At 37.5% G+C, this 25,381-nt stretch overlaps 1 protein-coding gene across 3 annotated transcripts in view; it reads left to right on the forward strand.

Moving 5' to 3' along the window:
* The window catches only part of PDS5A (PDS5 cohesin associated factor A), a 71,886-nt gene that overhangs the window by 418 nt on the left and 46,087 nt on the right, over positions 1-25,381 (forward strand). For all 3 annotated transcript variants that reach the window (XM_057371791.1, XM_057371793.1, XM_057371792.1), the window contains exons 2-4: positions 614-784; positions 24,443-24,646; positions 25,076-25,162. In XM_057371791.1, the coding sequence (XP_057227774.1) occupies positions 614-784; positions 24,443-24,646; positions 25,076-25,162 (462 nt within the window). The remainder of the gene's footprint in view (positions 1-613; positions 785-24,442; positions 24,647-25,075; positions 25,163-25,381) is intronic.

Raw genomic sequence — 25,381 nt, forward strand, 5'->3', positions numbered from 1 at the left:
GGAACAAATAGAAAGTGGCGAGCGGCCGGGCCCCCTCCCCGGGGGGGCTCCTGGCGGCGCGGGAGGGCGGGTGGGGGGCTCTGTGGGGGCCGAGGGGTCGCGGGGGGGTTTTGTTTGCGCTCGCCGCCGCCTCCCTCCCTTCCTCCCTCCCTCCCCCTCTCCTGTTGGCTTCTCTGCCTTCCGATAGTTTTGAGGCCTAACTGTTTAGGCCTCGTCTCCTGGCTCCGGGGCCGGTGTGTAGGCTCCGAACCACCCCCCGGGGCCGGGAACGGCGCCCCGACCCATCCCCCGGGCCGTAAGGGGCCCTCGGCCGCGGGGTTTCCCTCGATTGGGCCCCAAATTTCATTGTAAAATCGTCGGCTGCGAACTATCAGTGTTGGGCTGGAGCAGCCCCGCAATGAAAGGAGGCGCYGGAGGGGAGCGGAGGGGCCCGAGTCGCGGGGAGCGGCGGCGGGCCGGGCCTCACTCCCGCCGGGATGCGGCGGGGGCAGCGCTGGGGGGCGCGGCCGGCGGGGCGATAGCCGGGGCCTTCGGCGAATTGAGGGTGAGGAATGGAAAAAGAGGGTTAGAAAGTCGTTTCCATTCTGCTGAACTTTTGTTTTCTGACCGATAGAGGCCGGTAGAGGACTGTGGAGAAGGAAAGTTTATAACCAGCAGCGCCAGGATGGACTTCCCTGCTACCCAACCAAAACCTGCTGCCGACGGTAAAATCATCTACTACCCTCCTGGAGTGAAGGAGATTACGGATAAAATTACCAACGATGAGGTTGTTAAACGGTTAAAGGTGAGCAATTCTGACCACCAGCCCCTTCCCTGCAACTTTTGCTTGTAAAGGTAAACATTTTATCACTGGAATAGAGAACTGCCAGAGTTTCGTTGTTCTCCTTGCCTGCAGACCTCTATGGGAATATGACTTCGTTGCTTTTCATTAAAAGAGGAGGACTCACTTTTGTAATTCATGATGGCTCTCTAGTGAGTTCGTTCAATGCCAGAATTGATACATTAACTGCTAATTTGTACATGAAACAATATCCGCAGTTGAGAAGGAAGATCTGAAGTGGAGTGATAAGTAACAATTGCAGGATACTTTAGCAAATTTTTTTTGTCAAGCTGGGTGGTTTTTGTGGGTTCTGACAGTYTAAGAAAGTATAGTTGGGCAGGGAAAACAAGTAGATGTAGTAAAGGGTGTTCTTGATTGAAAAGAACACAATTTGAAAAAAAAAGCTTAAATTTTGGAGTTAATGAATGGAATTTTGAAATTGTTTCAAATGTGAAACTTGCCTCAGATTTTACAATTTAGGGTAATACATACCATTCCTTTCCCATTTAGTATAACTGATAAAATTGCTAACTTTTTAAAAACAAAAGGGATTGTTAGGAAAGTATCTTCTCTGCTTAAACGGCATCCTGRGGGACTGTAAATTGAAACTCTCTTTTTTAAATTTTGTTAATCCCTTTTTCCACTGGAAAACAATGAAATACTACTGTGATACAGTAGTATTATTTCTTAAGTTCATGCTGAAAATAGAGAATTAAGTTGAGCATTGATCAAATATTGACACAGCTCGTTTGTTAAAACCATGGTCTTTGGACCAAAGGTTTTTGTAACCTSGGATTTGGTCCAGGATGGAGAGGTAGTAATTATTTTTACTGATTGGAAATATTTTGTCATCTTATGATCCGTTTCCCATTACAGCAGTGACCCCACAAAGACTGAAAAATAGAAATCACGGTCTTGGCTAGTCAGTTAGTGCATTGAAAAGTTTTCTTAGCTATTAATGTGAAGAGAAYATGGGTTTTGTGCTTCGCTTTTTAAGCAGCAAGGCACATGTCAGTGGGTTTWTTTTGAAAATGAGCCTTATTGTCCATTTACAATTTTGAAAATTATTGAATGGACAAGTCCAGCCTAGTATTTTCAAAGCTACAGTGGAATATTTTCAGTTACAGGAGAAGATTCTGGAGTYGTGATTGTTTAGGCAGGTACTTTGGATCAAAGTCTGTGGAATGTAGAGGAATGCAGTTTTGAGGTGATCCTTGAAACAGGTATTTTATTTTGTCCCAGTTGGCGGACTTGGCATGGTGAGCTGTGTCATTCCTATATAACAGGAACAATAAAACTTCAAAATCATGTAAATATTTTGCTGAATTCACATGTGTGTATTAGACATAATTTTCAGGCTAAGAGCAGGCTTTTTGTTTCCTGTCATCTTTTAATGAGTTATTGATATAATATTCAGACAGCCAAAAGATTTAAGACTAATTTTAAATGGCAAAAAATACTTTTGCTTGTGCACCTATCACCACTGAAATTACAGAGAAAGTTTTTTCTTAGTGTATTGGTTCTATTTTACCCAAGTTAAAGCATTTTTTCCATCAGATATTCGCTTTACTGAAGCATCAAGAAAATGGGAAGTATTGTACATTCTAGAACAAACCAACTAATATTTTTCCTTTTATGAGTTTGTATAACATAAATGTTCCTTATGAAGTCCATGTTTCTTTATATCAATGTAGTTTATGAAAGCAAATTSATTTTGGCATGTAGAACATTATAATGTGCTTGGGATGGAAGTGCTTGAAAAAGTTTTGTTCAATTTCTTCAAATTTTCTTCAAAAGATAGCTTTCCAGAACTTTAAATATGACTTAATGATAAAAGCCAGCTTTAGCAGAATGTACAAACTCAGGCATGAATCAGTTCTTGAAACTGTAGATTTTTTTTTTTGTCTTCTTGGTCATGCATCAGCCTAAGATGTTCTTAAGAAGATGTTTCTTACAGAAAGTGCATGTGCAACTTAGTGTTTTGGCCACCAGACTGTGGGTCAGTTCCTGCAAATTTTTTTGCTTTTAGCTTTTTGAAGTCATGGTCAACTTAATTGGTTACAAATTTGTGTCCTTATTAGCAAATTTTCTGATATCGCATCTGTATTTTTGTGTCCAGATCTCTTCTCCTAATGAAAGCTGTTCTTATTATTGGAACTCGAGACATTCTGGGCACCTGTCCCAGAGTGCCTGAGCAGCAAATTTTGTGCCAAAGACTTTTTAAAAGAATGTTTTCATATCCTTTCCCTCCTTCTACTTGGTGTTATGGGTAATAAAATGTAGGCCARATACTTAGGAAGTGTTTTATCTGTATGATAACTTTATCACTGTCCTGAAAATGTAAATATTGAGAATTTAAAAATTAACAAGCATCTTTTGAGGGATGTATAAAGGAAATGCCTCAGGATTGCATATGTATGGTAAATGAAACACAAGTTCAGGTGCTTAATGGAGTCAAAGGTAGCTTCTGGTGYGTTAGAATGCACCAAACCATCAGTATAATCCTTGAGTGGGACTGTATGTGATGTATAATTTCAGCTGTAGACGTGATTTTAACTGGTGCGCTGTGCCTGGGGTCAAGTATTCGTTCAATAGATCTAATTAAATTTAACCAGACTAGGCAGCTAGCATGTAGCYGTGTTGAGCTTTGCTGTATTTTTGACTACAAAATACTTTTTTTTTTTTTTCTTAGGTCAGTCTTTGTCTTTGCAGGGCAGATGTTCAAGATAGGTAGTTTGATTTGGTTTCAGGGCTGCAAGTCAGATGCTTGGCAATTTGGGTAAGGGTTGTGAAGAGGGGTGGTAACTTTGGCTTAGATAAATGATAGAATGAACCGAAAAGAAACAGTTCTAATACAAAATAGCCCTCCTTCAGTTCCAGAATCTTGCCAGAAACTAAATAAAACTTGAGAGCAATTGTGTTAGCAATGTTATGTTTCTTTCCATAAGATAGTTGAAGGTTGAAAGAAGTTTTAGAAACTTGGCATCTGCGGAGCTTCTTTATGACTATTGAATTTTTTCAAAATTGATTGTATTTTACTGCCTTGTTAAACTCCAGACTTGTATACTGCTGTCAGTAAACTATTAAATATCAGATGTAACGTTGATCACAAGAGAATATTTAAATGTTATGTATATAAAACATTTTAGTCATTATGAATAAGATTAATAGTAGTGCACTTAATTGTCAGATATATTACAAGCAACCCCATCAATCCAAAATGCATAGGGACTGATTTTCTCAGTGGCTGAAGTAAACAGCCCTTACAGGCAAAGCCACAACTGCCACCAGAATATATGGGGCTCTCATGTGCTCGTCCCAGCCTCTGTTCTGAATCCTCTTTACCAGCATTTTGTTTTGCTGCGTGCCAAAATGTAAGGGGTTTGACAGATCCGGGTTAAAACTTAGCAGGGAAAAAAACCCAAATCAACCAACAACAGAGCACCCACCCCCCACAACTATTTTAGTTTTAACCTGAACTATTTTCTTGTGTAATTTATCATGAAATCTATTTACAAATTATTGGGCTGGCATAGGGGAAAAAACAACTTCTTTTTGTGATGGTCCTACGTTAGAATATTGAAGGAATTTCAGAGTCGATTTGAATGTGGAAGTTAGCAAATGTTTTCTATTGAGATAGAGATGGGAACATTTACATTGTTTCTGTAAACTATCACTAGGGTTTTTAAAAGAAATAAAGCATGATGATGAGTTCAGATACAACTTTGTACTAAAAACTGTACAATTTGGTAAAGTGTAAGGCAAGTCTGTGAAAAAATATTTATAGGGCAGCATTTTATTTTACCCATAGATACAAGTGTAAGCAACACTAATTCATAAAATCTATAAAAGCCACATTTAATCAGACACTAAATAAACGAAAGTAWAAAAACTGGTTCTGAAACTTTTCAAAGGAAAAGAAGTGATAAATTGATTTCAGCATGGAGATTTTTAACACAGGGTTAGGACAGCATTTAAATATGTTTCTGTGAAATTAAATTTTGTAGGTTAGAATTTAGTGAGGGAGATGCAGTTCTTTGTCATAGCTGGGTTAGGATTCTGGGTTTTGTTTTGTGGGGGTTTAGGTTTTATGGGGGAGTGATTGCCCTTTTGTTTTCAGTCAGTCCAATAGTCTTGTTTCTTTTTCCATTATGACAGTTTGGCAAGTCATTTGCTGTGAAAGTTGCTTTTGATTTCAGTGCCCCCCACACCCTTTCATCCTATCCAATTCTCCTGCTGCCATTCTACCCGAAGGCCTAGCTTCTRATGGTGTGGAGAAGTTAGCACTTAAGGTGTCCCTTGAAGTCTGCCCTATCTTGTCGCTTGGTGTTTCTTAGTTATCTGATATGTATTTGTGCCAGAATGAAACACTCACTCTCTCTCCTTCTTTCCATTGTCTTTCTGCATATTCCTCTCATTATTAGGTGTTGGTGCCTTTGGTCTGTTGTGTCATTTTTCTTCATACCACTGAAAATAGTTAATGCTAATAATTTGTCATATCATGCACAGGTGTGTTTTAAGCATCTTACTTAATGTTAAAATTGAGAAAGGTTGCTTGTTACTACTTAATTTTTTTGMAGTAGGCTGTTCTTATGTGAGAGGRAAAAAAGTTAGTCTTTACTAACTCTGATATTTCTGCATAAGTTAATGGCCACTCTCTGAGATTGTGTAGTTAGATGGACCTTTGATCTGACCTGGCTTTAACCTGGGTAGCTATTTTAAACAAGAGTACCAACAATTACAAAATAAAATATCATCTGGTAGAAGAAAATCTGTTTTCTCTTGTGTCACCCAMAAGAATTTGGTATGTTTGAGGGGAAAAGATAGGTATGTATTAAGTGGATTGGATAGTATATTAACTAATAAATGCGCTTTGCTGGCAAGACTTAGATGACATGGGTGACTTGCATGTGTTTACATGTTTATATTTAAGAATTATAAGTAATTTTGTGGAGGTCATATAGCCAGGGTGCAAAAATCATCCAGTTAATTATTCTAACAATTTGAAAACTTCCATTAATTGTATTTAACTGCAGACTGCAGTTGCAATGTTCTTKAGCTATTGCTGGCCACGTAAGCCTAAAGCCAAATTTTTAATTTGATTTTGCTCATAGTTTAATCTTTTTAATTAGTTTGAGTCTTGTAACAATCAAGTTTTTCATTAACTGGGACAGGCCACTAGTCAGAGAAGAAGAAATTGTGTTCTGATTTTTTTCCAATGGAATATTAACCARTTGCTTTGGAAGTGTCCCAATTTTGTCAGTCCTTAGAGGAATAGACATTGTAGGCCTACCAAGTTCACCCAGATGTTACTGAATTTCAAACTGATTGATGATGACACCCTTTGTTTTGTATCTRATAATTTTCTTTTGTTACGAGTGTGTCAGTAATTAATGGCAATTTCACATGTACAATATTATTCTAATGGTTTCCCAGCAACACTAAGATAAATGTATTGTGAAAGAAAAAAAGCCCCCATTTAAAAGTAGGGGGAACCCAAGAGGTTACTGTGTTAGAAATTATAACTTCTGATGTCTGACCACTGAAATGGACAGACTAGCTCAGAAGTCTTTATGCTCTCATTTATTCTGCTATAAACCTCAAAGAATTTTTAATTTTATGCTAATGCTTTTTTTTTGTGAGGTGACAGCATGATTTTAATCGTAGTTAAGAGATGGGGAGCTGAAGAGTTGCTGAAAAGGAAGAAAACAAACCCCAATACCAGAAAAAAGAGCGGGCTTCATGTGCCTGATTTGGTATTTCTAAATTGTGACTTCTGTTGAACTTTACATGTTCAGACTGCAAGCTTCTTTGATTTCAGGTACATTTCTAAATGCCCAGGGCTTTTGTAAATCAGGCCTCATCATCTCTCCTTAAAAAGCCAGAAAATGGCTAATGTTTTCTGTGAAAACTGTGTTTTAGGCTGTTTAACAAGCATTGTATAGAGACTTCATAATAGGTGGGAGGCTGGCATGCAAATCTTCAGACTTTACCACAAAATACAGCATAGCATATTCCTTTTCTGCAAGAATTTTCCTTCAGTTATACCCATCTTCAGTAAATAAGAAACATGTTTTTTGGGCAATATGCTTCTCTACCAAACAGCCTTGACTAACTCTGGAACAAGTTTTTTTAATGTGAACTGAACCAAGTAAGGGGCTTCAAGTTTTTMGTTGTGGTCTTTCTTTTTAATGTGTGTAATCACTTACTAAGTACTGTATTAACATTACTATTACAAAGACTGATTRGAAGTTTGAAAAGTACAGGATTATTTACTTTGGAAGAGAGATGAATAAGATGTTTTGATTAAAGCATAAAAAATTCCAAATGACAGGTAGTAAATTACAAATTTTTCAGTTTGTCCCCCTCTTCTAAAACGGAAACAACTGCTGGAGGCTAAGTATTACTTTGGGCTGTGCTGGAAGCCTGCGGCAGACCAGAGCTCTTCTGTTGTTGTCTTCAGTATAAGCGATATGATTTAATCATATCATCACTTTACGTGGATATGGAAGTCAGTATGTGTTTTTGTGGTATAATGTGGGTATTTTAAATAAAGTTTGGATACAAAATCTGTGACACATTGCATTCTTACAAGGAGCTTGTATGCTTTAGTTTGCAAAAAAAAAGCAGGAACCTTAGTTGTGCTCAAAGACTCATAAAGGAAGTGTTAATGTCTTATACCAGCGACCTTGCAGACAGTAATACGGAGATGATTGATGGAAAGGAAAATCAGACATATCTGTGGTTACTTTTCCTCCATGTCTACTTGAATCAATTCATGCTGTTTTGTCTGCTTCATATCAATGTGCATCTTCTGCTGTGAAAAACAACAGACAAAGTAATGAGAARCTCCTTGGTTCACAGTATGTATTATAGCCATTTTGGTAGTTAATGAAACCAAACTTCTGTCTACTACCCTGTCTGTGTTAAACATTCTTCTTGTCTGAGGGCTTTTTCCCCAGACTGCACTACCTTGTTAATCACCGTTGTTACCTAGAAATCTAAAACACACTCTTATTATAGGTGTCAGTCAAAGCAGTGTGTGTTTGCTGGCTTTGCAGCTGCAGTAAGCTAATGAACTGTATTCACACTGCTGTGCTGACATCAGAATTTGGCTGTTGTAARGATCTCTTAAGCATGATGAAGTACTGCTAAGGATAAACAAAGATAAAATTGACACAATGTAGTTTCTGCTCAGGAATGAAGGTTGAAAACTTTCTGCATACCTGGATAGCATGGGGATATTTTAAGCATACATTTTATTTATATGAGACAGAAGGTACCTACTTATCTAGTGGAGGTGTCAGAGCTTCAGTGTTAGGATCAGTTTTGAAGCCACRGTGGAGGAAAAATTGATTCAAATTTACCATCAAGGCCGATCAGCCTTTTTAATGTCTTACTCTCAAGTGAGTTCCTGTTTTGTTGTTCAGTTGTATTACCTAGTTCATTTGTACTGTATTGTCTTCTATGAGTACAGCCTGTCACCTTTTGCTGAAATACAGTTTGGTAGTGATCAGCATATTAGGCCTCATGTCTTTCATTTCTAATGCAAGAAATTATCATGCCTATCTCCATGAGAATTACCAAGGCTGAAATGCAAAATACATTCATAAGCATAAAAGAGACCTCTTTTCTATTTACCAATGATTTTTGCACAGATGCAGATATTGAAGATAAGGAGAAAGAACATTATTTTAGAGGATTTTGGAGAAGTCAGATATTTCTGGAGTTTTCCCACACACCATTCCTTGGTGTCTGCAGCACCTGAAAAATGCGCATGCTTTAAAAAAAAGAAAAAGGTAGTTAGATTAGTATTTAGTAGTATTAGAATTTGCTTGCAGTCATTAAAGAATTCCCCTTCCTCTGCAATTGTAGCCTCTMTTTTTATGGCTCTCTGAGGAAATAGCCTGATTGACCATTAGGAAATAGCTTTACATCTGCAGGTTTACAGTATTTTTAAAATACTATGTAACTTACTGATCTTAAAACTCTTTTATCAGTGCATCTAACATGAAAGCCCAGCTTTAAGCTTGTGCTTACTATGAAAATCTTATTACTGTTGTTTTAAGTACCCAGAAATCAGTCTCTCAAAAATTGGAGGAAAACATTTGGGGTCTTAGTTTACTTTGTATGTGCGATAGCACTTTGCCTGGAAAAATGTTTTCACCTTGCTCTTCTAATGAAGTAAGTTTCCTTTCTTTGTTACTGATAGTCCCTGAAGTTACATTAGTTCAAAACTTGCTGGCAGATGGACAGAGGTTTCAGAGATGGAACACTTGTCTAATTGGTGGTGAGCAAAATAGAGACATTCGARTTCTGTTTACACAAAGGAACATGGACCAGCACTGTTAAACATTTCAAAAGGCAGCAGAACCATGTGCTAGCTGGAACAAATTCAGCTAATTACTCCATGGGTGTTTCAAATGTTWTAGGGAATCTGCTGCCCTCTCCCCCGCTTTYTGGACATGGCACCCAAAGGAAAGTGGGCAGATAATGGAGGAGGATGAGAGCAAGGAATGCAGCAGCTCTCTGAGAGAAGAGGGATGGGGAAGAAATCTGTTGAAAACCAGCCAGTGGCAATTTTGTTGCTTATGATAAAATCAATTTCATGAAGTAGCAGTATAGGAGATAAAAAAGTAAAGCAAAGCAGGAAAACTTGTTAATAATCTGTTAACCCACAAGCTGGCAATGGGTTGCACATGGTATTTGAAAAAAAATACCTATATTCCTTGATGATTCTGATGGAAATTGCTTAGGCAATATGGTATTATTGAAAAGGTAAAGCAGTAATAAAAAAAGCCAACCTAAAACTCAAACAGAACCCAGATCACTCAAAAGTAGTTTAAAATCTCAAAAGACGAACAGTAAGTTCCTTAGTTGATATTTTCTATGATGGCTTTTTACATAATTAGCTTTCTTGAGTTTTTCTGGCTACTTAGAATCATGATTATGGTATAAATGCTGAAGCAGAATGTATATAAGAAGTATATAATGTATATAAGAAGTGCTTAATATAAAGTAATTTTGCAGTATGAGTGCTATGTTGATGCCATAGTGTGGATATGAAAAGAAATTTGTTACAATAAATTGTTCCTTGAACAAATAAATTGATTTCGGTTAAAAATTTTGTGTAAGGAAGATGTGGCTGCATATTTCACCTTAAAATTTTTACTCCAGTCAAACTATGGTAAATTCTGTTATTTTAGTATCATTTTGTGTTTTAACTACACTTCTGACACCCTTTGAAAATACATGCGTGTACTTAATTATCTGAGTGTAGTAATTGTTCTTCATAATAAACTCATTACTGAAATTTAATCGAACTGTTCATAATTTAGTAGGGAATTATTTGAAAGTAAATTTTTGCGGAATAAAAAAATGGTATTTAGGAGTGTAAAACCTGATATTCAGTCACTTAACTTGACCGCAGTGCCTTTCTGTGGGCCTTATTCCTGTCAGTCATAAAGGAAATAATTTTTCTTCTAAAAACTTGCTTTACATGAGATAGTGAAGAGGAACAATTCAGAAATTATGCTGCTTGTTTGCACAATATACTGTGGAGTACAGTACTGTGGAGTATGTAAAGGGAAATTTAATTCTTAAGGTGTTGCAGCAATAAGAATAAAGCAAGTAAACTCAGTACTATGTTATGATGGTAAAAACTATTCAATGATCTGGGAGAGATGGAAGAAGTGGCCCTATATGTGTTGGTTTTGACAGGTGGTTCTTTCTCATCATTAAACTGCCGCAGAATTAATATTCATTCACCTAGAATAAAAAGAAAGAATTGCAAGGCAGCTTTAAACCTTTTTGCCCCAAAARTACATACTTATTTAAGTGCCTAATTCCATCATCCGTTATAAACGTAGTTGACATGTGCCACTATTCCTGAAAAATTTCAATTCATCTCTACTCAAAAGCTCCTTCTTCTGCTATTGCCCGTAGAATTTCACTGGCAAGAAGTACTGTTTTTGCTCATGTGAAGTCACTAAATGAAGATCTAGGAGTTGCGTTTGTGAGCTGTTAGTGACATTTTTTTTTCTTAGAAAATCCATGTAGAATATGAAAGTAGGCATAACTCTGTAGCCGAAGGGAAATTGGTTGGTATATCTGGAAATAAGATTTCAGCTTTCTTCCACTTGAAACTGGTAGACTGCTGTAAAATCATGAGAATTTTGCTGTAGGAAATGAAGGGTTCACCAAGTACAAAAACGGTATCTTTGTAGAATATATACACATTAACAGAAYTGGAAATAGGTCAGTGGGAAACCTAATAAGCCGTTAAAAAAGAATCTCTTTGAAATGGGAGTAAAAACCACGTTTAATGTCTGTGTTTCTAAATCTCAGCTGGTAAAGTGGGGGTGGCGCGTAATGTTTTCCAAAGTTGTCTTTCAGTCCTACCTATGTTTCCATTTAAAGGTTAAGTCATCTTCAGTCAGATTACAGGTTTAAAAGTTGCCATTTAATTATTTTTCACCTTGATGTTTTTAGATACTGTTCTTACTTTAGACTTTTGTGCAAATTGGTGCATTCTGGTCTGATTTGGATATGCTATGTAGATTAAAGAATATTCATCCTAGAATTGGAGCTCTGTGTGTCACCCTATGTCTGATGCTAAAATTGCTTTTTGATACCCATGTATGCTTGTGAGGATGGAGTTCTCCATTAGATTTTCATCTAGCAGTGAAGCTGGTTTGGGAAGTGCCTTGAGGGACTCTCTCTCACAGAGAAGAGTCTGCCTCCTGAGAATTCATACTGTGGAGCTGTGCCCTAATTCACACTATCTTGAGACTCTTCAGTGTTACTCTGACTAGTCTGTGTGAGGGCTGACGTGTTTGTTTCTGTACAAAATCTGACTTGATGCCTCTCAACAATTTGGTTAAAAGCCTGGCATCATGCAGCATCCCCAGAAAAAGAATTTTTAAACCAGCCTCAAAATTATAGAAGTTAGGACAGTATTTATTGCTGACATTTCTAGAAGATTTGTTGCATTTCCCCACTATTTTTCATCATTTTTATTAATCTTCTGCTCAAGAACAAAGTTATGGGCAAAAATAATGTCGTCAGGAAGGTAATAAGGTGGAGGAGTAAGTAATGACAGGTTGATTTTGCAGAGTGTTGCAAGTCAGTTTAGTAAGCTGAGCTGRCCTGTTCAGATCTGCATAATGGGTATTCTAACATAGTCAAAATCAATCTAGTTTTTATATAAAAAAAGGCAGCTAGTTCTCAGTTTTAACTGCTACTGTGTCTGCTGTTCAGGAAGAATAATGGTGCGCAGTAGTTTTCCTTATTTGAGTCACTAGCACTCTTAAACTCATTGAAACAAATCAAGTTTGTGAAGAGTAAGAAGAGAAAAAGTGAAAAATAGAGGCACATAGTGACTATAGGGTAAGAGGAGAAAACTAGTGTAGTTGGAAAGGATAGAGTTGCTACACCAGCAGCTGGAGGATTGCCTTTAATCAAGCCCTGGTGTATGGAAGCACAAATGCCAAAGCCAGCACTTTGAATCGGTTAAGTACTCTTGCTACTTGTGGGCCGTACTTTTCCACCTGCCAAACCAGGTGTTCTGTGGCTTGCAGGATACTGCATTGTGGCAGTGATCCTATTCAAAAGCGCTTACCTTTTTCCAGGTAAGTTTTCATTTGGATCCGTGTGACTTATGCAGCCACCTACTGCCCCTTCCTTGCTTTTGCAGAAGCTGTATGTTTGGGTAAACTAATACCTGCAGTGGCAGTTTAATTTAAACAGTGTGTTTACTAAATCAACTTCTGAATTTCATTAAACTGCACCCCGAGATTAGGCTGAAATAGTCTCACCCTCTCCTGTCCTTTCTAAGGCCTTATAATGAGCTGGTTCCAGAGGCACATCTATTTGAAAAGTAACTTGGGCAGRAAAAGGGATTTTTCAGTAGTGTCAGTTATCAGCTACATACAYGCTGTCAGAATGGAGGGACAGATCTGACGGATTTGGGTTGAGATCTGACGATTTGACGGATCTGACACACAGCCGTGAAACTGCACCCTAAGAAATTTTACAAACACCCCTCCACYCCCTGTTGGTGAGGCAGTATCTCTTAACAAAGTGAAGCATGTCCCTTGTTTCAGGAAGCTGCAAGTGTCAGTGCAGTAAATGATGTACTGGTCTTCCATGTCTGAAAACAGAGCTAAGAAACAGAGGTGAATGTTCTCTGGTAAGAAATGATTGAACTCAGTGCTGTGTCTATACACGGGTGTATGATTTTGCCAATCCTTCTGAACAAACATGAACGTTGGGGAATCCACAATGAATTTTCTAATATTTAGCTGACTAACTGCAATAGTGGATACCATTCATCCTAATACATAATTGCTTTCAAAATAAATTGATTTTATATTTGAATTCAGAATTCAAACATTAATAAGCAGAGAGAAGTACCTTTCTCTAGGATTGTTTGGTTTTCTCTTTTTTCTTTATTGTGTGTCCTGTTTGTACAAAAGAAGGAATTTGAGRTTTCAGTGTTTTTCAGGCCCCCCTAAGCATGATGGCTCACAGTGCTGTACCAGTATTACGGTTATGAGATGACCATAATAAGATAAGATCTTCAAGACTGATCTTTTCCTGTTCTGTAGTCCCAACTACTGTCTTGTGMTGTGACTTGAACTAGAGTAGGCAGTACAGGCCAGTGCTTGCAAACAGATTTGTCTTCGTGCTGGCTCTCATTCGTACTGTTTTTTCCCTTCCTAATGCCTGCTGTAGTTGATTGTTCTTTAAACRAAGACATGTGCTAACTTGCAGGTTGTGTATCTGTAGGTGAATAAGTATATGCATGCATACACATAGACAGAGATGAATCTTTTCTTTCCAGATAATCACACATGCAAAAAAAAAAAAAAATTACTACCCAGCAGATAGGCACCATAAATAGCTTTCTCCCCCAAGTATGAACTGATAAAATGCACATGGTAGAATCTTCTTGGGTGTGTGTGTCATATCAGAGCCAGTTATTGACATTCCACAAGGTTTATAGCAGAAATAGATGCCGAGTTTACTCTTGCATATGAAACTCTTACAGAATTATTCATAGAAACTGAAAAACCTTCTTCTTTAGCTCATTTAGTATTTTTTACACTTCAGAATSTGAGACTTTTACAGAATATACTGCGGACTCCTTGATAGGCAAAAGATCTAGCTGCTGTTGAAATACGTTTCTACGTAATTCTGTTTATTCTTTGAAGAGACAGTGTTTACAAGGAGTTCACACTTTTTTAGTGATTATATGCATTGAAATTCTGTAGTTGCCAAACTTCAGCTAACCTAAGCAATTAATTTTGTCTGCTTTTCTAGCATGTGGAAACCTCTGTGATAATATCAGCTCGGGAGCATTGCCAAAAACTTTTGGATGAAGTTACATAGATAATTTTGATTATACAAATCCTAACTTTGAAATAATTTGATTTTACCTCATATTATTTGGTTTGTGGCTTGTTGGGTTTAGTTGTTTCATTTTATAGTGATATTGAATTAAGCCTTTACCGGTACTCTTCAATTCAGAAAACTTAAAAATAATGCTTAAGAAATAAATGCATGGATATACTTTGTATATATTCACCTCTGAGTAGTATATTGAGATTCTTGGGGTTCAGTCTTTTTGTTTGTTTATAAGTTCTGGAGACCTTAAATGACTTCATTCACAAATCTGTAATTACCTGGTAAGTTTTTGATAGTATATGAAACAAGCCTGTGAGTAATTGATACCATTCATGACTAGTGGATCAAATGTTCAGACCTTTGACCAACACAGAGGAATTGGGGTACATTTATGGGAAGCTAGATGGAGGCTAATACCTGTTCYACTATTAACTGACTTTGTGCTGTCTTAATTCTGATCAGAATGCTTTCAAAACCATCATACTGAAAGTGAGGGGGGAAGATGCTCTGGGTTTCCTGGGCTGTTTTGAAATTGCTAACTAGGAGTTAACTGTTTTCTCACTGAATGAAAAGCACATAGAATACAATATGCTTAAGTTGGAAGAGTTGAGTGGTGGAAAACTACTTTTCTATTCCTTGGTCTCTAAATACCTGACTCACAAGAATCCGCTGTCTTCTGACCTCTGAAGGCAACTCCTAGGCAGATTCAAAACAAGTATTTTAGASACAGTGTCACCAATATGCAGGTGGATGCTACCTGATTTGTTACCCACAGATTTTAGCATTTTTAATGCTATGTGTGAGCAGTCAGAGCTCTGGCAAAAGAAATATGCTTAAGGTTAAAGCAGAACAAGGCGATGGTTTCAGGCAGGCAGGAAGCATTTCTCTCCATCCTTCAGATTTCTTTGCTGGAAGTTGCCCTTTGATACTTCTTTTTGGTCCTTGGTACAGGGCAGTGCTTACCTTTAATGAGAAAATTGCCAATAGTGGAATGTGGGAGTGACATCTTTTGTCTTCTCCTTGGTTAAGAATTTCAGCCCCATCTGGATTAGAGTTATTTGYTCTACTCTCAACATCTGAAACAGAGTTCTATAATTACTCTCATCATGAATGTATCAATATTTTGGAACTACTAAATAAAAATACTGAAGCATTTTCCTCAAGATTGGTTACTTGGTTAGCATCTGCTTGTTGTCTCCTCCTCTACTACTCTCCCATAAAATTCATAGTCAAATACTAAGACTCAGCCATTTTCTTTAAGGTGCTTAATTGGCTTCAGTTTAATGTCTTGAGTTTTAGGCACTAAAGATTGTAGTTGACAGCTTTTGTTTCCTGACCATAAATCTTAGCCAACAGCATTGTTAGTATTTTCAGCCCAATGAATTCTTGCAGCTATTGAACACTATTGCAAACCTCTACAATTTGTAGGCCAAAGTGCATTTCTGAAGTTTGTAGTTTTGGCATTGAAATTTCTCAAGTTTTGTCATGGTGAGGGTATGTGATTTTTCTGGATGAACATGCCAAAGTGTTTTGCAAATACAGAGCTGCTATGCCTCAAGTGCTTTTTTTAAGTATGCTGGACCTTCAAAAATTTTGTGCAACTCCTGTTTTAGGCATTTTAATGAGGATATTGCTGGCAGCTACTTAAATTGTATTTGGTACTTGCAGGTTGCTGATTCCAGCAATGTAGTTTAATGACATGTTATTTTCATCTAAATTCAGCATATCAATTCTGAGAACTTCAGTGGTGTCTTTAAATACATAAGTAAAGCATTAAATACATAAAGTGTATTTTTTTAATTTAAGAAGTTAAATACTTTCCAGACTCTAAGAAGCCTGCCAGATGTGGGTTCTTCCTTGTGTAATTATGTGAATTTTTTTTTTCAGAAAACTTATTCACAGATAATGATAGCATTATACTAATTGGAGAACTTCCGAGTAAAGCAGAAATAAATGTAGAGGTTTAAATGATAAAACACTGCACAACACAGGTGATGTGAGTAGATTCACCAAGACTAGTCTTGGGAAACTGTCCAGTGACGGGTACCTGATTAGTGACAGTGGTTATACTGTCGCGACATATATRTCTTTATCTGAAGTCTCTTTCTAGCAGAGCAAGGAAGTGGCAGTGCTCTGTGATTTTTGGGACATCGCTGAGCTTTACATACTTGCCAAATGAAGTTTTCCTTACTGGAACTTGTTAAAAAAATCATCACATTTTGAAATCATTTCCTGAAAAAAAACCCAGTCTTGCATTAACACTTTTTATCTGATATACTGACTGCTGCTTTACAAAATCAGTAGCTATAAAACTGTGATTACATATGAGGAATGTTAAGGGACAGGTACTGCAGTTATGGTCATATTCTAGCTATCTTCAAGGAAGGAATTTGATGGAACTGATAGCAAAATAGTTGCAGAGCTCTTATGATGGAAATGAGGAATTAAGTTCTCAAAATACTAGAGAAAAATTCCCAGACAAGGCTTTATTAGCCTGACATTAAAACAACTGCAGAAAATCAGAGCAGAGCCACCACTGCTCTGGGATATGTGACATATCCTCTAAAACAGTGTTTCTGGTTCAGAAAGGGATACTAGAGCTGTCTAAAAGCACTAATTTGATTTTTATTTCTTTAATTAGGTACGAAGAAGTCATGGTTTTATAAGCAGAGTACATATTCTGGATTTGGGATAATTTTCAATCAKCTCAAGGCAGCTATATTGCTTGAAAATGCTATTAAATATTGAGTGAAGTTACAAACAAGTGGAAACATAGTCCTGTTACTGGTGATTGGGTGTGAATGTCAAGACCCAGCAAATAAAAATGGGTATGATATAGAGACATGAATGGGAAGACCTATTTTCTTTTTTTTTGGTTGCTCTCCTTCCCTTTTTATTTTTGCATTTTCATTGGACATACAAATGAACACTCCCATACTCAAAATGGAATAGTTTACATATTGTATCATAAAAATAACAGTAAAACATTAAAAACATTTTAAGTACTGTCCTGTAAAGTCCACCAAAATGCTTTCTGTAAATAACCGATTTGAAATATTTTCACTCTTCCAATATTGGCAGATGGTAGTACAAATTTATTGAAGATTTCTCATATTATTCTTTGCTACCTACATTAGAACTACGTGCATAGATGTGTCATTGATTTTACAGGCTTATTTCTCAGAAATTGAATATCTTACACATAATCATTGTGTCTTTAGCATCATCGTTTTGCTAAGCACCATGGATTTGGCTTTCTTTCTATCAGCAATTTTGATGCCTTTTATTTTTCCTTTGGTCTCCCACTCCATTGTAATGACCGTGTTTAAATGGAAAATTTCTTACCAATATTTTTATTCATTTCACATGTATCAGAAGTCAGTCTATTACTTAGGGTTACTTACTATTATTCACAGTAAAATAATTTAGGCTTGCTAAATGAATTGTACAAATACAATACTTTACATACACTTATTAGAAGTAATTTTCTTCCTCCTTATTAAAAAATTAAGATTTACAGCCAGGAAACCACTCCAAATAAGTTTCACGTCCAATTTTTACGCATCAATTTTTCCCTGTGCTTTAACAATTTTTAGAAACTATGTTTTTAGTGGTGCTAGTTAAAATAAAACCACCAGACACACACAAAATAAGAAAATTCTTGCATTTTGAATTCAGTCCATTTTGTAGTGCCCTAGTTTTGATCTTAGTACCTGCCTGAAAATGAAGCTGTGTCTTTCGGTTTTTTGTATTTCTGATACAGGTAATAGTGTTCAACAGGTAACAAAATTTTCTGGTATAATAGTGCTTCATTGGAGGAAGGTAGTTTGTCTGAACAGAAATTCTTTGCCACAGTGCATCTCAGATGGTAGGTGTGGTAGCTGGCACATCACTGGCTGCTGGCAGAAAATGTCCATGCCAGCCTGTGCCATTTGAAGAGCTAGTTCTGGTTTGACGTGCTGGTTTCCTAGGGGTTTGTTTCTGTTGTTACTGGTTGGTAGTATAAGTTTTGGTTGTGAAAGATCAAGGCTTTATAGAGTTTTACAGTTCTGATTTTTGTCTAGCCTTTTGAATTTGGAATGGAAGCTCTCAGCTTCTGCATTATGTATAATCGCTGTTAATGTGATAGTCCTGTACWATGACTCCAGGAGATGACAACAGTAAACAAAAGTCTTCAGGGAAGTTCTGTCACTGAATATGGTTCATGCTATGGTCTCACATGATTTGCCCCTGATTTTCAGTTCTAAGGCACAGTGGAATCTGGCTCCTAAACAAACCAGAAAATTCAGTCATAACTAAAGTATATTTTCTTGTTGATCCATGGTACCTTTGTTTTGATACTGTGTATGAGGGCATTATGTGCAATTGCCAGTCATTCAACGAGAATTTCTGGTTCATTTTTTCTGTTACTGTYCAGAGATGAAAGAAATGGTTACTTTTTTTCTTCTTTTACTGTCACATACTGTGCAATCAGAGTTAAAGATCAAAGTACAAATATTTCACATAATCTTCTGCTTTGGGAGGTGTTCAGCTCACCACACTTTACAAGATTGCTGAAGTAGAAAAAGTCTATTCTTGGAAGAAACTTTTTTTTTTGTCTCATGTATTGCTCTTGTTGRAACATGCATTGAGTTTGCATGGCCCAGTGTTTGTGGTGATGGCTACAGGGATGGCATCTGTGGGAGGCTGCTTGAAGCTTCCTCCATCTCTGGCAGAGCCAATCGCTGGCAGCTCCAAATACAGATGTGTCTCTGGCCAAGGCTGGGCCAAATAGRAATGGTGGTAATGCCTCTGTGATAACATATTTAAGAAGTATTGTTGGTAGCGTAGCTCTCTAGCTGTGTTTTACGTGATYGTGTTGTAACAATTGATCCTAAATACTCTCTTCAAAATGAATCCTTACAGTCAATTCACAGTAGAAATGCAAATACCATTGTTCAGTCCAGCACCATCTTCTCTTTGGAAGAGGAAATGAATTTACACACAGCATTGAGCTGGTTATGAAGAATTCTCTCTTTCACATCTGGAGGCTATTATCAAAGTGTTTGCGAAACTTCATAAGGAGCTAGAAACTCCTTCACTGTGGGGAATATGGTGTGAAGAATTTTTTTTGTTTTGCCCCAGCCATATGTGACACTAGTCAGTATCCCTAGGGGAGGAGGACTTCTTAATGAAATGCTTCTAACTGATAATATTTTCAATTGTCATTAGAACATTTAAAAAATTGGGTCTTTTTAGTGTCTGCAAGGCACTACAAGGCATCACAACTCTTGTTAGGTATCTGTGTATTAATGCCACATGGATGGCAAAGTCTCTGAGAATTTAGATAACTTTAGGAATCTTGTTGAGGTATTTAAACTTTTATTAGTCTTTGGCAGGAAAACTGGAAAGAATACCATTACGAACCTTTCCAGTCATAAAGACTAGATACTGCTGTAGACTCAATCGCTTAAAAAAAACAAAACGAAAATTGTTGCTGTGACACCACACTTTAACCATAGATGTGAGAGATGGTGAGTAGTGTGAGTGTAAGATAATGTGGTGATTAACATGCACTCTTTTTATTATTTAAGAAGTAGTATACATACATTGTTAAAAAGTGATTTGGTTGTGACCATAGTTCGTGTCATAGAAAAATTATGTGAACCACTTTAAAACTGGGATAGCAAAATACCTTTGGAGTTGCAGTATTGGTACAGCCAAACTAAACAGCATTTCTTAGTGCTTCTTGCATTAAAATTACTTTAAAACGTMTTTTATTGAGTAGCTGAGTTATTGTTGTGCATCAAAAGCTGATAGTAAGTAAAAAGTAGTACACAACACTTCCAGGGATGGTGATTCTTGGTTGTGAACCATCCTTTCAGTGAAGAAATTTTTCCTATTCCAATGTAAATCTCTGCTGGCATAATTTGAGGCTCTTTCTTCTTGTCCTTATTGCTTGTTATGTTAGAGGAGAAACTGACCCTCAGCTCACCACAACCTCCTTTCAGCGAGTCTCCCCATAGCCTTCCCTTCTCCARGCTAAACGTCCCCAGCTTCCTTAGCAGCTCAAGACTTGTGCTCCAGACCCTTCACCAGCTTCATTGCCCTTCTCTGGACTTGTTCCAGAACTTTCATGTGTTTCCTTAGCTGAGGGGCCCAGAATTGGACACAGGATTCAAAGTGTGCCTCACCAGTGCCAAGTACAGCAGAGCAGTCAGTCCTGTTGGCCACATTGCTGCTGACACAGGCCAGACAGGATGCCAYTGGGCTTCTTGGCCACCTGGGTGCACACAGGCTCATGTTCAGCCAGTTGTTGACCAGCATTCCCAGGTCCTTTTCTGCTGAGTAGCTTTCCAGCCACTCCTCCAGTCTGTAGCATTGCCTGGGGTTGTTGTGACCCAAGTGCAGAACCTGGCACTGGGCCTTGTTGAACCTCGTAGCATTGGCTTTGGTTGGCCCATCAGTCTGGCCTGTCCAGGTCCCTGTGTATAGCCGCCTGCCCTCCAGCAGTCAATCCTCCCACCCAACTTGGTGTCATCTGTAAATTTACTGAGGGTGCACCCAATCCTTTTATCCAGATTATCAATAAAGATATTAAACACAACTGGCCCCAAAGAGAGGTTGTCAGCTGTTTAATTAGCAAAGGCTGGTAAATGTCTTMTTTCAAGAAAAGACGTTTGAGACTCCTTTGGCAGATGCACTCTGTATATTCCTCTTTTTAATTTTTTTTTTTAATTAGTCAGGGTAATCAGGCCTAAGTAATGTGTTTCAAAACAGCATTTATTATTTTTAACGTTTCATCAGTTGTGTTGCTGGGTTTTTTTTTTCCTTCTTGTCATATCCTGCTATTGGATTTTCATTCTTTTCACATACATAGCTGGTTGTTGGTTCATAATTTCTTTACAGTTGCTTACTAAATGTCCATATTTCTTCTCTTCTGTTATGTAAAACTGATAAGCTCTTGATAACATAAGTTCTTGGATTTAAGCACTAAGCATATGACTATTTACCAATGGTGACTTTTTGGTACTTCTGCTCTTCTCTTAGAGTATCCTGTCCTTTACTGCCATTCTTTAGCTGTGTCGTTACTATCGATTCCAACTGCAGCAAGGCTTTTCTAGATCTTCTTGCTTCTTCCTCTCTGCAAGTGCTGGTTTGAGTTTTTTACTGTCTATACYGATTACCCTGTCTTCTGTTGGTATTGATATAGCTCTCCTCCTTACAGCAGTGAAGTCATCAGTATGTTTCAGCWGTAGATGGGCTTCCTGATCCAACAAACCATTTTCCTAAACCTGCAGGATCTGAACAGCAAAAGTTAGTATGCATAGGTCTTGCACAAGAGCCACAGCTGAGTCATGTAGGGGCAGTTTACCATGCTGATGTCATATCTTTGGAAACAGGCCACGTGTAAGCTGCATGTGAAATGTGGGCAGTCTGTGAACAGCCCTCTGGAAACCTGGTCTGTGTTTCAATGCAGTTGAAAGGCTGACAGTATTGCAAGAAGCTGCAGGTATTGTTACCTTACCTCATTTCAGGCCTCTAGTCACATTGATCTGCTTTCATGCTTGGTGCAGAGTTCCAGGGCAAAACTGTAGATGTCATCATAGACATCTGTGTGTTTCAACTCAGTCAGGGTCTGTGTATTTCTCTCGGGTGGATGAAAGAGTAACCCAGAGTGACTGACTCTGGCACTGGATGGTTGTTAAAATCAGGTGAACACCTTGCTGAAAGCTTTAACTTCTTCAATTTTCAATGTGTTCGTGACATGCTGAGAGTGACTTTAGCAGTCATGCTTTAGCTGTCCTCACCACTTTGAATGAAGGCATTTGCTTTTTTTCAGTATTATAATCCSATCATTTCATTTACGTGTTTGCGGAGCCTGGGAGATCAAAATCTTGCTCTGGTAGTTAGAATTTCAGGGTACTGGTGAAAATGGCAATATTGTCAATTTTTAGAATAGTTGTAACACTTTTATTTTTCCAAGCTAGCTAAAATACCAGTATGTGACAAATGATTGGAGATGCATTCAATCAAAAGTGATGCAGAATGAATTAATTAATAAATGTGCATAGCTGTATGTTATTTATATTTACTAGAATTCATGTTTAAGTTGACTGCTTAATTGTTTGGAAAAGAATGAATRATGTTACATTAATATTGTTAATACTTTTCTCTCTCCTGCTTTTTACACAAGTATGGTAACAGGTTTTTGCAGTGAAAGCTGCTAAGTCTGTATGCTTTTATATAAATTAATATTAGTGTTCTCGATAGAATAGTTTCAACTGCGCTGCCAGACTTCAGCTACACAGTATTACTTTAATTTGAAAAAACAGTGAGTTCCTGTTACAGTTTGATCACATTTTCCAGGAATGAAAACTGTCTTTGTGYGATAATGAGTGGTTTTGAGTTTGGAAGTTTCAAAACCTTGAGTTACTTGGACTTGTAGCATCTTGTATCTATAGCGTTTATTTTAGTTTTTCACTTTCCTTAGCTGATTACTTTAGCAGATCAGTTTCTGGCTGCATCCAGGTAAGGCMACACTAGTGCAGAGTAGAGTGGAACAATAACCTCGGTTGACCAGCTGGTGATGATGTGCCTGAAGCACCCCAGGACACAGTGACAAGTGACACTGTTACAGGCAGACCTGTGCTGTCAGTAGAAGGATGGTTTTGTGCTTTCAGCTAGGGCTTTAAAACACAGTTTAAGAATATTTTTAAGGAAGCAGATCAATAAGATACGATTCATGTATTACTGGGCTGATGCTGTAAAGTACTCCTTTTTTCTGTTTGTGATTCTGTAGAGCTTTTCTCCACTGTCTTTTTGTCTCTTCTTTTTGTCTTTGTGGTAAATTGGATTATACTTGTACATTTATAGAAATTGAGGAAGATTATTAAGTGATGTACTGTAGGAACAGTTGCTGTCAGACATTTAATTTATAAGATCTACTGAATTTAAAACTATATTTCAAAACTCAGGAAAGAGAGAAGGCTGAAAGACAGCATTTTCATGTTGGAAGCAGGGACATGCTTARTAATGGAGAAACAGCCCTAGAATCGTTTGACACCATAACAAAAATTCTGGTTAGAGTAAGAGATGGATTTGTTAGCTGTGTGAGTTCWGTCTTATTTTGTGTTTTAATGTTACATTTTAGTGGTGAACTTGGCCCATCAAGATTTGTCATTCTTTGTTCTCTCTTGCAACTCTTAATTGTGTGTACTGTGTCTGTAGTGAGCATACCAAGTCCTATTGCTGTGCAGTGTGGCTGTCCTTCATAGTTTTCTAAGGATGCGCAAGTGAGGAATGGAGCACAAAGACTGATTTTACTAAGGTCATACTAAGAGTMTCTGGCACATATGCCTGTTTTGTGCTGATATCCTAGAAGTCATTCTCATCCTTTAACAACAGTATTCCAAAAGTTAAATCTGCAACTTTTAATTTCTTTAGATGGACTTCTTACTTTCAGTTTTGTCAGATAATTATGCTGAGAAGTTTCAATTTACTGCGGTTGCATAATAATTAAAAATAAACAATTTTGGTGGCATTTCATAGGAATTATAGTTCTTAGCTGTGTTTCAAGAAACAAGGAAACCATGTGGTCAGTTTTTTACATTATGTTGATAAGTTAAAGATGCGTGTCTGAGTATGCAGAAAGAATAAATCTGTAGTGTTRGACTTACTTTACGTGAGGGATTAAATTATCTGCTATCTAGTTTGTTTAAACTAGATAGAAGGATTGTACATAAGTGATGTCATGAGGTCTGTGCCTCGATAGAGGCAGAGTATTGAGAGTGGCCTCTTAGGCTTCTCTAGTCCTGGCATGGCTCTAAAGCAGCTGCATTATACTGTAGGTACGTGTTAGGCCAGATCGTTTACAGCTCCTCATGCTCTCCGTACTGAGGTGAGTCCTCACTTGGAATTGCAGTGGGACTGCTCTGAGGAAGAGATGCTGCCATTTCCAGCCTYCTCTGTGCTGTACCTCAGGTCAAGATTGACAAAATAAGCAGAGCTGCAGAGTGGTTTTCAGTGTCTTAATCTTTAATATCAAGTTATTAAACTTTGTCTCAAATGCTTCTCTTTTTCAGTATTTGTCCTAACAAAAAAATTCAAGTACTAATTGTGATTATGGAGCAGAACATGTATTGATAGTACTGCATCCTTTTAATAAGGTYTTGTTTTAGCAGTAAGGAATAAAAGCAGAAAGAACTCAGGTGTTTTTTTTCTGGCATTTTTCAGATGGTGGTAAAAACCTTCATGGATATGGACCAGGACTCAGAAGATGAGAAGCAGCAGTATCTCCCACTAGCCTTGCACCTTGCATCTGAATTCTTCCTCAGGAATCCCAATAAAGATGTGCGCCTCCTTGTAGCATGTTGCTTGGCTGATATCTTTCGTATCTATGCTCCTGAAGCTCCATATACTTCCCATGACAAACTGAAGGTAAAAATGCTTTATAAAATAAAGGCTTTCCTCCTACCTTATTCTTACAGAGGAAAATATAAACCACGCTCTTGCCCCTAAAAGCCCAGATGAGMCAAATGGTCCCCATTCTCCCCAACAAAAAAACTCCAAAAACAACAGGAAAAATGTTTTTATTCCCATGTGTACTGATTTTCAGTTTTATTAAAGAGATGTTGCTTTAATCCTGTAAGTCAGTGTAATACTTAAGGGCCAGAGATGTGTAAAGAAGTGCTAGATTGTCAGCTAGATTGTGCTGTGTTGGTGATAGCTTTCTGTCAGTGCCTAAAAAAGACAATTTAATGTTCTCACATTAGGAGTTTGAAAATGTAGGTAGATATCATTACTAAAGGATTGTATTTTTTTTTCTCTGTAAATCAAGCTTCTAAAAGTCTTTTTTTTTTTTTACAGGACATATTCTTGTTTATTACAAGACAGTTAAAAGGCTTGGAGGACACGAAGAGCCCTCAATTTAACAGATACTTTTACTTGTTAGAGGTAACACAGTAGTTGCAACTTTTCAGTGGTGGTATTGGCTCTGTAAGCCCAAGAAGTGTAATCATTCTTTCACCTGGTGTGCCAGTATGTCTGGCAGATTTCTTTCATTCTCTAAATCACACCAGTCTCATAAAAGTTCAGTGAATTGCTTCTTTTAGTACTTATAATGCTGTGTGTGTTTAATAAGTTCRTCAGCCTGTCATTGAGAACATGTTAATA

This window comes from Malurus melanocephalus, unplaced genomic scaffold (assembly GCF_030028575.1).
Source record: "Malurus melanocephalus ecotype Western Australia unplaced genomic scaffold, MMel_1.1 scaffold_157, whole genome shotgun sequence".
Lineage (NCBI taxonomy): Eukaryota > Metazoa > Chordata > Aves > Passeriformes > Maluridae > Malurus > Malurus melanocephalus.